This window comes from Lytechinus variegatus, chromosome 1, assembly GCF_018143015.1.
Source record: "Lytechinus variegatus isolate NC3 chromosome 1, Lvar_3.0, whole genome shotgun sequence".
Classification (NCBI taxonomy): domain Eukaryota; kingdom Metazoa; phylum Echinodermata; class Echinoidea; order Temnopleuroida; family Toxopneustidae; genus Lytechinus; species Lytechinus variegatus.
Genome location: NC_054740.1, coordinates 39,116,772 through 39,132,442, shown reverse-complemented (window position 1 = coordinate 39,132,442; position 15,671 = coordinate 39,116,772). Strand labels below are relative to the sequence as shown.

At 36.0% G+C, this 15,671-nt stretch overlaps 1 protein-coding gene across 1 annotated transcript; it reads right to left on the bottom strand.

Moving 5' to 3' along the window:
* Positions 1-2,905: 2,905 nt before the first annotated feature.
* Positions 2,906-14,820, bottom strand: LOC121430546. Its single transcript, XM_041627853.1, has 6 exons — positions 12,476-14,820; positions 10,889-11,464; positions 9,893-10,174; positions 8,155-8,492; positions 6,905-7,167; positions 2,906-6,328 (listed from the first exon to the last, which is right to left on the bottom strand). The coding sequence occupies exons 1-6, from the start codon at positions 12,642-12,644 to the stop codon at positions 6,067-6,069; spliced, it is 1,890 nt and encodes a 629-aa protein (XP_041483787.1). The 5' UTR covers positions 12,645-14,820; the 3' UTR covers positions 2,906-6,066.
* Between the last annotated feature and the right edge of the window lie 851 nt (positions 14,821-15,671).

The following is a 15,671-nucleotide window of genomic DNA, read 5'->3' as shown; positions in this document are numbered from 1 at the left end:
TAATGGACTGCTGGTGAGGGGAAGAAGAGAAGAGGAAAGGGGGGAAAGAGAGGGGGAAAAGGGGGAAGAAGGGGAAAGGAAAAAAACTAAGAAAAAAGATGAAATTTTACCCCTATTTTTCTCGTAGAAAACCTTTTTTTATTTATTTCCTGCAAAATGTCATCTCCATCAGACATTATCTAGCTACAGTTATGGCTAAAATTGGCAAACTTTGCTGAAGTTCTACAATCTCCCCAAAACATGCTGCCGCACTCACTCTTCTGGTGAAAAATGGTAGCACATCCCGTGAAAATACCAGTCGAAAGCACACTCACATTCACTACAAATATACAGACACAATCATACACAGGAAGCTTACAGCACTTTCAGAAATTTCGTTTTCTTGAAACCATAACCAGCTTGGAAAACGTTAGGTGCCACCAGTGTCATGGTTACGCTTAATTTTTCCGCAAAGATCTACATGTAGTAAAGCCATGTATTTACAAATTATTTCTGAAAGCACTGCCAACCAACATCCTACAAAGTACCCCTAGAATAATATACTACTAGATGCGGATAGTAAATGAATAAATTACAAAAGCAAAGCAGAATACATGGCATTAAATGGCAAATGGGAACACATGTTCCAACTTTATTTCTTTTTTTACCTCAATAAATATGTTATATATAGAAATGCAAGGTGTTTAAAAACAATACTGAACACACACAAAAAGAAAAGCAAGCATGGAATGATTGCAACAATAACAAGTTTCGACATACTAGTAGTTTTGTTGACTGAAATGTAGTTTGAAAGTACTGATACACATGATACATTTGTGTCTGAAAGTTCTTGATAATAAACAATTTATGTATAACATCACGGCATGCTCCACAAGGAACTTTGGAAAAAAAAAATCAAAGGCACCAATGTAAAAATCTTGGGAGGGGGGAGTTTTGAGGTAGATGGGCAAAATCTGTCAGATAATTTTTGTGGCCAAGCCCCTCTGGTGAGAATGCATCGATAGTTAACAATTGTAATGTGCTTAGGTCTGAAATGTATGTCATATAATCTTATATGACGACATGCCTATGAGATAAAAAAGTGAAAGCAAAACTTTTCATCACAATTTTATTATAAATTATGATACCTATATCATACAGTAATTTTACAGTAAAATGATAATTCAAAAACACAGTCTACACAACTACAAACTGATGCCAAATGGCAAATAGTAGGCTTATAGTCACTGTTAAGATCTTGTAATGAGCTTCTCTCATCAGATCAGATCAGATTAGTTTACTCTTCATTGCGTTTTAGCAAATGTACCATTCAAAACTTGCAATATCAAAACTTGTTCACAAAATATCCAAAATATTCATACATTTCTGTTTTTCGGCTAAAATCACAATTTGTGTTTGGAATTGTAGTTAAAATCATGTTTAGGAGCATTTTTGGAAGTGTACAAAATTATATGTAACATGAGAACTGCATACCCAGATGCGTCGAAAATGATCTTAAAAAGTTTAGAGATTCAAAGAAGAGAAGTAACAAAACATCGCAGTGAGAGCTTTTCTTGTTGCAGACATCTCCTTGAAAACATCGGGGGGGGGGGGGGACCTCTCAGCCCCCCCCCCACTTCTCAGTTCACCAAGGGTTAAGACTACATATCAAAGTTAACAAAGAAATGAGTTTTGTAAACTATGATACTAATTTCATATAGTAATATCACTCTCCTTTCTACAAAATCTAAAATCATGAATGAGAACAGCTTATTTCTCATTAGTCGGACATTTATGATACACATATATTTACCGAGTGCATTACCAAATGGAATGTGTCAAAGGGTAGTACTATTATAGTAATTATCATGACCGTTTCATCTAAATTAGAAGACAACTGTCTTATTTTGATTTTCCTCATCTACTGTAATATGGACATATACATTTGATATCATATACTGTTACCAATGGCAGCTCAGATTAAAAAATATGTCTTGCACATCATTATGGCCCAAGAAAACTGCTTGTGCCAAATTTCAAGAGCCTTGGTGAAAATTTGAGGAAGAAGTTCATCCTCTACAATTTTCTGATTTATTACCATCAAACACCCTTACCATGGCATTGCAGTTTTCAATATATTAAAACAAGTGGAATGCCTCTGGCAGTCTCGCCTGCATTATGCAATGCGATATAGCAGCAGTGCTTCCTTTGAAAAACAGCTAATGAATAATTATTCACAGAAGAAAACATCAATAAGATAATAAACTATTATGTCCATTGAAACAAAATGACCTTTGAGCATGATCATGTGACCTAAGGATTGTACAAAACTATTATTCATACTTGACTACCCTTATGCCAATGTTTCATGAGCAAGTACCATAAACTTCCTGAATTATGAAGCCAATTCAAGACATACTCCCAACACGGCCAGAGTTCATTGACCTTTAAATGATATTTGACCCTGGACATATTTCTGAAACACACACAGGGTATTCAGGGATACATTGCTGCTCTTATGTCCAAGTTTCATGAACTAAATCCATAGACTTTTAAAGTTATGACAATTCCACAAATATCCCCTGAAACTCACAAAGGATGTTCAAGGATGCACTATAACTCTTATGTCTAAGTTTTATGAACTTGGTCCATATACTTTTGAAGTTATGACATTTCATAAACTTAACCTTGGTTAAGATTTTGATATCGATTCCCCCAATATGGTCTAAGTTCATTGACCCTAAATGACCTTTGACCTTGGTCATGTGATCTGAAACTCAGGCAGAATATTCATCAATACTTGATTATCGTTATGTCCAAGTTTCATGAACTAGGTCTATATACTTTCTAAGTTATGATGACATTTCAAAAACTTAAACTTGGTTAACATTTCAATGTTGACAACGCTGCCGTCGGAAAAGCGGCGCCTGTAGTCTTGCTCTGCTATGCAGGAGAGACAAAAATGGGTCTTGACCATCATTATAAGAAGCTATGAACATGCCACATTTCCTGATCATTGTTCAAAATCTGAGGAATTAGTCCAATCCCAATATTGTTCTCATTCATTGACATTACATGCTATTATGTCTACAGTTCAAAATCTGAAAAATCATTCTAATCCCCAAATTTTTTATCTGATTATTGCCATAATCACCATTACCAATGGTATTACACTTTTCAACATATTAAAAAAATGTGTCTTACACAACTTCAAGACTAATGTTTCCCCCTTTTTCATTAAGATTGGTCAAATCTGTGGAAGTAGTTCAACTATTTCCTAATATGCCATTACAAAAGGCAACAGTTTCTGACACATTACAAAAATGTGTCTTGAACATCATTATTTGTCCATAAAAATACAATATCAAAAATCTTGAAAAGACAAATTGCCTCTCACCTTAAGATGAAAAAAGCATTTCAAAATTTGAGTATGAGACTGAGATCCTGAGATGGTCAAGTTTTTACTAAATGATTCCTGAAGTACAGTGAAATGTCTTAGTATGCAAAATCGTTTCTCCTCATTATAAATCGCATATACATTATAAATAGATGTTTACAAAAACAAATCTGATGAAAGTAGATATATTGCTTGAGACTGGTTGGCAAGTACGGAATGAATGACAAGAGTAGTACAACTGAAGAGTGTTTCAATAAAATATTTCTTCAATCTGATATTCCTTAATATCACACTGCACTTAACATTACCACTAAGTACATTTCCTGAGACTAACTGGCAAATTTAGAATACATGACAAGACCTGAATACATACACATGTTCAGCTATTATGAGGTAAAAAAAATGCTACTATACTCATCTTGTGATACCATAACACCGAGGATACCACGCTGCGACAGCAGCACATACAAAAAGGATCGCAACTCAATTAAAATTTGGCTGCCAAAAGTGTGAACAAAATATTCAAGGGAGAATCAACTTTAAAATCTTTTTTATAGGTCTTTGTACGAGGGTAAAAAAGTCTGTCTTTTCAGTATTTAGAAGCAAGAACATTGTCTCTTTCTTTTTAAAAAAAGATATTTGTTCATTTTGGCCCACTAAAATTGTCATATTCGGGTCACAATGCAGCATTCAAGGTAGACAATACATTATAATAGTACCTATATGGAAGGGATATATGTATGGAGATTCAATGAAAGAGTCAGACAGTCAGTATTACTTTTTTTTCACCAACTCTTTCCATTCCTCCAAAGTCTGTCCTTCGCTTGGACAGAACCATTTTCCCTGGAATTGTGTGTGACCTGTTTCCTTCGTTTTACTTTGATTGCACTTTGAACATGAGTATGTGCCCTTTCCCTTTTTGTACCTTTTAAGGGGTGGCTCTCCTCTTGCAGCCCTTTCCATATCTTCTTGTCGGGCCTTCTCTCTTCTCCACCTAGCATGGCGAGATATGTTAACATTTCCCTCTTCTTGGCTTGAGCCAGAGGGAAAGTTATACCATGGGTATGGCTGATGAGGGGGCATCGTTGGCCTGGCTGCATGGAAAGGGGGAAAAGGGGGAAATTGATAATAGTGGGGGTAAAATGGGAATGGAGCTGGTGACTGAAGTTCTGGAGGCCCTGACTGGGTTGCTTTCCGTTTTTTGGATCTAGGAGGAGCCATCTCTCCCTCTCGGTTTGGAGGTTCCTCAAACTCCATTTCCCGGTGTCCATGAGTTTGCAGCTCAGTGGGCTGTTGCCGCGGTAGGGGAAGTGGCTCGCTTGCAACTGTTTGAGTTTCCGGGAAGTGCACACCTTGCAGAAGAGTTGTGGCCTGTATCTTCTTCTGTCGTTTGTGCAGCCTGAAATCAAAATGGAAATATAGACCAGTACAATTATACTCCATGGATGCAACCACTAAAAAATGAAAACCAAAAACTTTTTATTAAAGTTTCTGATAATTTTTACCTACTAAGGCCTGGAAATGATTGTGCTCAAATTTACAAAGTAGATACATTAGCTAAATTAGGTAAAGTTTTGTTCAATGCAGTGTCCTTGCAAAACCTGGTACCAGTACATTTCATTACGTGCATAATCTGCTTCACAGAAGTAGTGTTACATATATATGTCATGGGGATGTTTCATTAAAGCTGTTTATAAGTTACGAAATACTGGTAAATGTTCTCAGGTGGAAATCAAAGATTCTCATTCATTTACATACAGCACTAGAAAGTATCATCAATTGTACGTGTAAAGTCATTCGCAACTTATGGACGGCTTTATGGAACACCACCATGGTATGGTAAGGCTACTGAAAGTCCAAACTTTTTTTTAAAATAGAAATCAATAGTGACAAAGTTAATGGATGTGTTACATATTAGAAGACTTGAAATAACAAGTCGATTCTTTCTGAAATTGTTTGCATCACTCTCTTCCCCCATTTTCTGCAGTTTATTTCCTCCTTATTACCGAGACCAAGAGTGCCCATAGCCATTAACCACTTCCAGGAATCAACCTATTGATGCCCTTTCATGGTCCAGGAGGCCGCTAGTCCACCCCCAACATTAAAAAATTGCATCACCTGCGCTACGTGTTGATTTGTGATTTTAATTGATCGCAGGCAAGAACTTCATGTAGTGATCGCAATCTTTCATAGTCCCATTTAAAAAAAAAAGGTCAACGCATGGTCCTTAGTTGCTACCACTAGGTATCAAACTTGCTTTTAGTTTTTTAATTTCAACTGTGCAAAAGGTTGTTTTTATTCATTTTGCATTTCCGTATGCATTTTATTTTTGTATGCTGAAGGCACATTTAATTTTCCTTTTGGTGATTTTATTCATTTGAAAGCACTATGCCCAAAGGTCATATCCCACCAATAACAGATTCTGAATGTCTTGAGGCAACAAGCTTTAAAAAAATGCCTAAACTGTTTACATGTTAGTATAAACATACAAGTTAGTCTAAACATACAAATCAAAGTTAGGTTGAAATCTGGCTATCGAATAAATTTTCTTACCATTTTATGGACTATGGCAAACCAAACATTGATATCACTGACCTTTGGCTCAAAGTGAGTTTATGTAATCATTTAAAACTTCAAGTGCATTTCTTTTTACATAGGATTTAGATGAAATATTTTTTGGGGGCAAAATCTTACCAGGTGGTGACAGTAGTGTTGTTTAATGTCACTAACACAAGATCAGTGTCCCTCTGCAAAACCATACTTTCTTCTACCAGCTGTTTTATGTGCTGATACGTATGCACAATGGCCTGGGGGGTGGGGAGGATCTTTCCTTGGGCATCCCTTGGTCTGTTTCTGGCAAGACTAAACTCCTTAAACAGGTGGAGACAGAGGCACTCTGTCAACCTGTTTGAATCTGGTTTCTCTGCAGCCACACCACCAGACAAATACAGTCTAAAAACAATGAAAGACAATTCAAGGAATACAGGAGGAATAGTGAATGGACAAATCTACAATCTTTATATTTTTTTAACTTACAATACAAAAGGTAATAATTATATTAATTTATATTTATTATTTATTAAAATATCTTTATACAGGATAGCAGGATCAGATTAACTGTTTATCAACCTGGTCCTGTTATTATGAGTAAATTTTACATTTAAAACATACTTTCTGTTCTAAAGTAGTAGGATATCATTGCTTTCCAAATACGCATCATTAAATCATGATGAAATTACATTTTTCAAAAAGCTCATTAAGCCTTAATAGCAAATGAGTTTAAGTTTAATCCAGATATACAGTTTTGGATCAGACCAAAAGGCTAACGATAAGTGTACCATTTTTTCCTTACAGTTACAAAGACAAGAGTGACTAAATGAAGCTTTGACATGCCGTATCTGATTTCATAGTATGTATTTCAAATATTCATCAACAAAGTAATATATCTATAATCATGCATAAAGAGAATTTCCTCTTTTTTTCATATGCAAATTTTACTAATAAAAAAAAAACAACCCAGAAATTTACCTTTCAGCAGCCTGAACACCTGGTGCAGCCCCACTTCTTTTTCTAGAGGCCCTCCATGGACCCTGGAGAGATCTCCTCCTTGATTTTGGACCATAGACAAATGGGGCCTTGTCTGCCTCATCAAGGAGGTTGTACAGTCTAATAATCTGGTGTTCGTCACTGCCCGCTAGGGCAGTAATATCTCTCTTCAAACTGACCAGATATGCCGCTAACTTGTCTATTGCCTTCCAACCTGGTATTCCTCTGTGGTCAGAGCATGTGTCCTATAATGATATTACATACATACATCATTGTCACACATACATATTTGGAACATACAAAAATCAAGAAAAACTGTCGTCCATAATAATCTCGGCATACTATTAACAAGTGAATCTATAAACATCTAGTTCATAATATATCTTGTTTTATATGCAAGTTCATTTAATCTTTTATATCAGGATTCTTGATCCAATATTACAGGACAATATTTTGGCTCTCATTTCTGTTCAATTTTGACTAATTCCTTAAATAATATGTACGGTGGTATTTTGCTTATAGGTATGAAGGTAGAATATACATACATACATATACATATGTATATATATATATATATATATATATATATATATATATATATATATATATATATACATATATATATACATATATATATATATATATATATATATAAATGAAAATGAAGGTCCTGCGTCGGTTGTGGAAGTATAAAGCAAAATACAATGTGAATAAAAGAACCGTAGATAGAAAAGTTGATCAAATTTTCGCCCATAGGGCTTCATCAGGGCGATGTACGTGTACGGGTCTCCGTCATAATGATATTTGAGATCAGTAGTATGGAGAGGGCCGTAGCAAGGTCAACACCCGTCTTCATCAAGCTTTCTGACACTGCCCTTCATCAGGATCTAGACCAATATATAATATTTCATATATTGGTCTAGATCCTGATGAAGGGCATGTGTCAGAAAGCTTGATGAAGACGGGTATTGACCTTGCTACGGCCCTCTCCATACTACTGATCCCAAATAAATATATATATATATATATATATAGCTATATATATTTATATACATACTGAAACTATCTATATACCTAAACTGAATACAACTAAAGTTTGTTTCTCACTTTTAAATTCCTAACCAATCATATAAAACTGAAGAGTAAAATAAAGGCTATATCCTGCATGTCAGTATGAACAAGATACTTTTCAACATGTAAACACAAAAAATGTCAGATGAAATGTCAAATACCTCTTGTGGTGTAGATTCAGGAGGCAGAGTGGGTGAATGGGCAGGTGATGGTGTTTCTTGCTGCTCTAAAGGTGTTTGTGAGTCCTGCTGCTGGAGCTCTGCAGTTATTGGTGGCTCCTGCTGCTCTGCAGGTACTGACACCTGCCTTTTTGCAACTTGGGTGATGTCCAGGTTAACATCAACAGCTCCACAAACAGTTCTGTCATCCAAACTCTCCTCCACCTTCTCCTCTTCTTGAACATCTGGTATTCTAGAACCTAGATCAGGGCTCTGCTCTGGGGCAAGAAGATCCCCTCGTCCAGACTGAGCAAACAGATACTCCACAGCGATCTTCTCATCTGAAAATGTAACAATAAAAACATTAGCTAATCATGATGTTATTTCACAAGTAATTTTTTCTAATATTGTTGACTGGAAGAAAATGTAAATACAGGTAGGAAGCCAGTGATAAATAGGCTGGAGACGCTGATTGCAAATGAGAGCTCAGTCTAGGGCGACAACATTACTGCTACATGTATATCAAAGTGACCAGCACTTACAGGTCACTTTTGGAGGGAAATAGTAGATTACAACGTCTTTGAATTCTATAAAGTTAATCCTGAAGGTGCCATCAGGTATTTCGTTTTTACAATAGTCAGCTTGAGCATATCAGATACGACAATTTTCAAATTATCATTTGCCCTAATCATAAAAGACCAAGAGGCAGAAGTCAGCTTGAGGGTAATGCTGTGTTTGGATGTCCCTTATGACATAAACAAAATTGTAACATTTTTCAACACCGTACTGTGGGAAAGGAATACAGAGCAATTGTCAACTGAAGTTATTGATTTCTTGTCCGTGAAAAAGGTAAAAAAATTGATGTATGACATACAGAGCACAGAGCAATCTTCCTGTTCCTGCTTTATTTATTTCCAAGTCTGTTCATTGAAAAATAAAATTTTTCCTTACGAAAATTAGTTTAAAAGCATAGTATAAAAGTTTTTTTATGAAAAATATAAGCTAGATGTAAGCTAGATGATTCCCTGTTCTAGTACTGTCTTTGATAAGGTCCAAAATGAAGTCGTGATAAAAAATTACCATTCAAAATGATCACTAAGTGCTCGTAAAAAATTAAACATCATTGGAAGACGATTTCAGTTTTTCCCCAGAAACTAGTGTTGCAGCCTTTCCATCAGCCAAGAATAGTTTTAGTTCTAATTTCATATTTCTACATACTGTTTTACAAGTGACAGCATGAGTGAGATCTCAGCCCTTGACCCATGCGAGGATGATGAATATCTGCATGTCACCCGCGACCTAATGTACAAAATTGTGCATTTTTTTTTAATTAAAATTTTTTCAAGTTATGTTTATCCATGCGTAATATATGCATATAAGCATAATTTTGTTCGAAGTCACTGAATAAAGTTCCAAACATGCTAATTTTTAGAGTAGATATCCTTTGTTGTGTTTTTAACAAATGTACTAAAAAATTGCAATCTCTGTTTTTCAGTCCTTTTTTTAATACTTTTTTTCAATTATATTTTTCGGATGCAGTCACAAACAACATATTAAGCAATTTGATTCAGTAAAATAAGAAATATATATTCATTTATGATTCTTGGTTGAAAAAGCAATTTGTAATGAAATTGTACATAAAATAACGTTTTTGAGGTAAAAAAGCATGAAAGCTTTTCGTGTTGCGACATATCATGCAAAAATGAGGGTGGGGCCTTCCAGGCCACCCCCCCTTACCCACTCCCAGCATATGAAATGGGGCTCTTATGTGCATAACTGGACAGAAAAATTTGTTTCATATTGCTTTTACCTGTTGGTTTTCCTGGTGTCTGGAACTCCGGAATGAGGTCCGATCCCAGGATCCTCCGGGACATACTGTTGATTGTTGTCATCATTTGGACGTCATAGAGCCTCGTTCCACTGTTGTCACTAATGTCCAGAGCGTCCTTCCCCCTGTTTATATTCCAGCGGGCCCCACCTTCCAACATATACATCTGCATGTGCATGGCGTTACATCTCCAACCTGAAAGAAAACATACACGTAATACACCTTTTTTACATTGTTGAGAGCATTTATGACATGTATAAATGGGAAAAATTAATTAAATTGATACAGCTTAATCCGTGCATATATATATATATATATATATATATGGGTGTGTGTGTATCGACTATAACATCAATACTAACCAAGAATTTGATCTTTACCGTTCATTTGACAAATTTGGAAGGAACTGGACTATAAACAAGTTGAAAATATCCATAAAAAACAACTGTCATTGTTGCATTGGAGAGTATAGTCGGTACCTATCAGGCTAAATGCTTCAATATTGACAGATGTCCATGAGGATCATTAAGTAGAGTGATTCAATCTACTTTATGAACTGCTTGCTGTAAATATGCATTTACTTAAAAACTAATATAGATCCCGAAGGCTTCAGTAAACCAAGGGTTTGTTTTTCATCATCTGGAATCTATAATTTAATTAGCCTTGATAATCTGAGTTCCCCTTAAGGTGAAAGGCACACAAGAAGATGATGTAGTGAGAATAAAATTTATATAATTTACTTTTTGTAAAACTTGATTAGGAAGACTGAGAGCATTGAAAATGTTGCCATGTTGAAAATGATGATGTCATGGAAATAGGGTATAACAGCAGGATACTTTTGAATATATGGCATGAGGATTAATTAAAACCCAACTATGAGAAAGAAAAAAATCATGTCCATCAACTTACCAGGAACAAAGCTGCACTGGTGGCGATGGAAGCTCTCCAGTGAGGATGACCCTCTGGCGCATCGTAAAACTTGGAGTTTTTGCCCACCCTTGTATACGTGGCCAACTTGGGTGTATAGGTCAACACCAGGCACATCCTGGATGCAGGGCAGATGTTTTTTCTGCACCTGCCATACCTTATCCATGCTGGTATGGTTTATGAGGGGAAGACCAGTACTGTCTGTGGAGTCCCACATTGCGTCTAAGACACCCTGAATCAGTCTGCCTGTCTCTTCTGCTCCCCTTGTTCGCCGTCTGCAGTGCTTGGCCAGTTCTGCTGTAGTTATACTTGCAGTCACCTGTGCATCTGTAGGCATTCGGCCACTCTTTGTTAGGTCTTTCTTTTTGGCCTCTCGCAGCTTCTCGATATCAACCCTATCCCACTCAAAGATGCAGCTTGAAATCTTTGATAAAAAGGTCTGAAAGAGGTGATGGTGCTCAGTGGTGAGACCAGTCACGAAGCGACGCATAAAGTGAAATATGTCTAGCCTCACCTGAGTTCTCCATGGCCGAAACAATGAGAGTACCGCTGGTTTACCTGCAAAATAGTTTTCAAAATTGGAAAAAATAAATGTAAAATTCTGATATAAAATAACTTTAGAAAAAAAAAGCAAATTTCAGACAGGCTGGAAGGGCAATAAAGATTTACACGAACATTGTACAAAGTACTGCACAGATAAATTCATTTTATTGACTACATTTCAATTCTCAAAATTAATAAAACACTAAACATACAAAAATATAAATAATTGGGTTTTGAGGGGACATTTGTACAAATAGAGAGACTCATAGAAAGATGGAAAATGATCAACCAATAATATAATACTCCCTTGTGCAGAATATAAGCAACCATGTGTGCCAAACAATTTTCCTTCTGATATAATGGTTCAAAATGTTTGGTTTAAATCTTCAATTTTTGTTTTTTATTTCTTTTCTGATTACAGATATTAAAACTTTAAAATCAAAACTAATTATTACTAATAAAACTTTCAAACACAAAAATTGGATTCAGAATATAACAGGATTCTATACTTATATTTGAATAGACTACCTGATCAGCGATGAAGCTTTATAGTTCTGACTCATATACTGAAATATCTATCATACCAATACATAGTGTTAATTTTTTGAAATTTTCTGGCAAAATGAACATTTTAACTTAGAGTTTCTTTATACTTAGAAGACTTTGGCAGAAAAATGCTGTTTAGTTAAAATACAATACCATATTGTTACTAATGTGGACCTAAGAATGTGTTAACATAGACCATAAATCTTACCATTTTTTGTCATTCTTCTTTACATTATTGGATGTCCATCAAGTTTCCAAACCAAGAATTTGCAGATTTTTACTTATGGTGACTGAAAAATGTTACAAAACTCTTGATTTGGGAACTCGGTTTTGAAAGTGTATTCACTAAATTGAACCAAATTCACACAAAAACACATATAATATTTGCTTGGCCACATAATTCTTCCAAGATTTTAAGTTTATTGTTGAAATCCAAACAAATCCATCACTGTGAGCATTAAAAAAAATACAAAAACTCACCTGAAGCACTGCAGCAGTCTCTGTCCACATATATGACATCAGGCTCTGGCTCTAAAGCATCCTTATAGCGTTCAACAATACCCTGGCACAGAGCATCCAGACCAGCACCCTCTCCAGTAGTCAGAACACTGTTGAGGACTTGTCCCCTTTCATTTGCCACATTGGTCATCCAATGGGCCGTGTTGGCAACGCCACCTGCCAGCTTCTTTGTTATCTATACAATTATAAGAAAAAACAAAAAGGATATTTGTTAACAGTAATCAATCTTTAACCCTAATCAGGCAGGACTTTTTGGCTATGCTATATCTGGGAGAGGGGCTGATTCTGACCCCCCCCCCCCCCTGATCTTGGCTCAGACAAGATACAGATACAAACTTTGGAAAAGTATTTATAAACCGATGAGCACAGCAATCTGATTTTGGACTGTTTCCTAATTTAAATGAATGTATGAAATCCTACTCCTCCATGACTTAAGCCAACATGTCATTTGTCTTTAGCCAGACGAGTTAACTCTAAATCAGGTTGATGTGTATAAAGAAATGACCAGAGCCAAGTCTATGGCCAATCTGGAAAAAAAAATATACATGAGCAATCAATATTTACTGGACTTTTTCTGATGGCAGTAAGTGCTTGCGCATTAGAGCCATATTTATTTGCCTTTCACAGCACAAACAGTGGGTCAATAGAAAAAAGTTCCTAGCTGTTTGACTGATTCAACTGCACAGATTATCCAATTCACATTATGTCAGAATTGCATTGTGAAAATTAAAAAGCCATTTTACTCACTCCTTACATGCCTAATTGTAAAATAAATAAATTATTCTTTGAGAAATCAAGTTAAATAACAATCATTTTATACAGTTCAAAAAATATCATTAGTTTACCCTTTTCGTGGAGTCAATCTTCAGAAATCTGCCATACATGGAGGTTAACACTCCTTTGTGCTCATCTAGATGGGCCAAGATGTTGTTGGCATGGGCTGTCTCAAACCATTGAGCAAGCGGAAGAGGTGTGTATCTCGGGGGAGGATCGTAAGGACTTGACAATCTTGTGAAGGCAGTTCCCTTCTGATGCAATTCACAAGCAGTGAAGTACTGGAGAACTTTTCGCCCCCATTCTTCACTGTGAATTTCATCCAGTGCCTGTTGATTATAACTGGAGCTGTTCCCTTCCGTGCGAGGCTTCATCAGCGTCAGACACTTCTTGTCAAGAGCGAGACGCTGTGTCAAAACAGCAGGAAATCTGCTGCGGTGACTGGGGTCCAGCTGCCTTAGCAGATCCTCACTCCAGGGACAAACTGGCACCTTACATCTATTGCACCTGGGATATTCTGCCCCGACAAGATAGTACCTAGAATCTAGGTCTATCACTTCTCTGACTTTTGTGTAGATCCCAGCATGACTTAGGTGAAATCTGCATGTGGGGCAATGCAGTGGGATCCCCCACATTCGCATGGGTGCCCACAAAAACATTCTCTGCTTGAAGTACTCTCCTGGAGTAGGCGGAGCTCCAGACAATTTTTGAGGAGGAGGGGGATGATACCAGTTCTGTGCCGGGAAGTGGTCTCGCAGTTTCCCTTGACCGGTATAAAGTATATTAGCGATCCACTCTTGGTCTGCTTCCTTGAGAACTTTCTTAAATTGGCTGGGCAGATACCGTCTAGTGTTGGACACACTTTGATGTACTTCAGCTACAGTGTGAAAAGAAACAAAGTTGTTTATAAGAAGGGAATCTTTCCATAATTAAGAACATAAATATCTCTAGCATCAGCGTTAATCTAGTGCAAAGGTACTTTGAACTGACCAAATAATGCTCTAGAAATAAGTTTTGTAGTCTTAAGATGGGTTTTGAGAAATATCACTACAATTTGATTAAGATCATATTTCAGATGAGAGAACCCCTTTTTTTCTTCAAGTTTTATTTGATTTCACTTGATATCATTTTTTTTCAAAACATATTCTGTATAACATTTTAAAGGTCCAATCAATAAAAATTTCATAATATACACTCCAATACACTCATTATATACGTTCCAATTATAACAATTATTAATAAATTAATGAAAAAATTGTGAATACTAAAAATATCAATAAATATTAATTTCTCATTGTGCGTTTTTGTTTATCCATAGTGACGATGAAATTCAAAACAAATATAATATGGATAAACAAGCCAATGATAACAGATCAACAAATGAAAGTGGAAATAGTACCACTCACCTCGATGGCTTGTGCTCGGCATTTCCGATCCCACAGTTGCATGTGGCTCTCTTGAAGTGTTTGTGGGCTGTGATGTACCTGTTGCGATTAAAAAAATTAAATAATCATAATAATGAAGAAAATGATTATACTACAACTACTAATAATAATCAGAAAAAAGTATCTAAAACAAACTACTAATAGAAAGAAGGTGAAATTATGAAAAAAAGGTGCAACTGGGATTACTTTACCTTCCTCTAAAACCTCCCGCCCCCTCCCAACCCCCGAAAAAAAGACAGCTTTCCATCACTTAAATACAATTTCCTGTTCAGCTAAGTCAGAGTCCTATTAAAGAGAAGTTGACTTTCTAGGCAACACCAAATAAAAAGTAGAAAAACACACAACCTACCAGGCTGGCTAGCCTCTCTGGTCGCATCTGATTGGGATATGGGTGGAGCCGATTGAGCAGATGGAGCTCGGGGGCATGTCAGTCTAGCTGCAGTGGAAACAAAATAAAATTATTTTACATATTGCAACATGAATAAAAAAGTTCTATTCATTATTTAGGTAAATAACATTATTTTCAAAAATTCATTGAATATGAACTTAAAAGCAGATGAATAATGATAAACTGAAGTATTTAAACCAAAAAGCATATAAACTGAAATATCAAAGCAAATTGCAAAAAAGAAAACACAGATAAACTGAAAGTGAAGAAAACATATGCATTACAAATTAATGAGACAATAAATTAAAAAGTCAAATAAAACTTGTGCTTCTTTTAATATGAATGCACTTTTATAGAATCTGACATAGTTCTGTCTACAGAACTAAACAAAAAATGAAATATGAAAAGGTTGCAACTAGGAACAATATAGGATCGCCTAAAAAGCCCCCCCCCCCCCAGAAAAGAGACAGCTTTCCATCATTGAACAACCATTTCTAGTTCAGCTCAGAGTCCTATTAAAGAGAAGTTGACTTTCTAGGCAACACCAAAT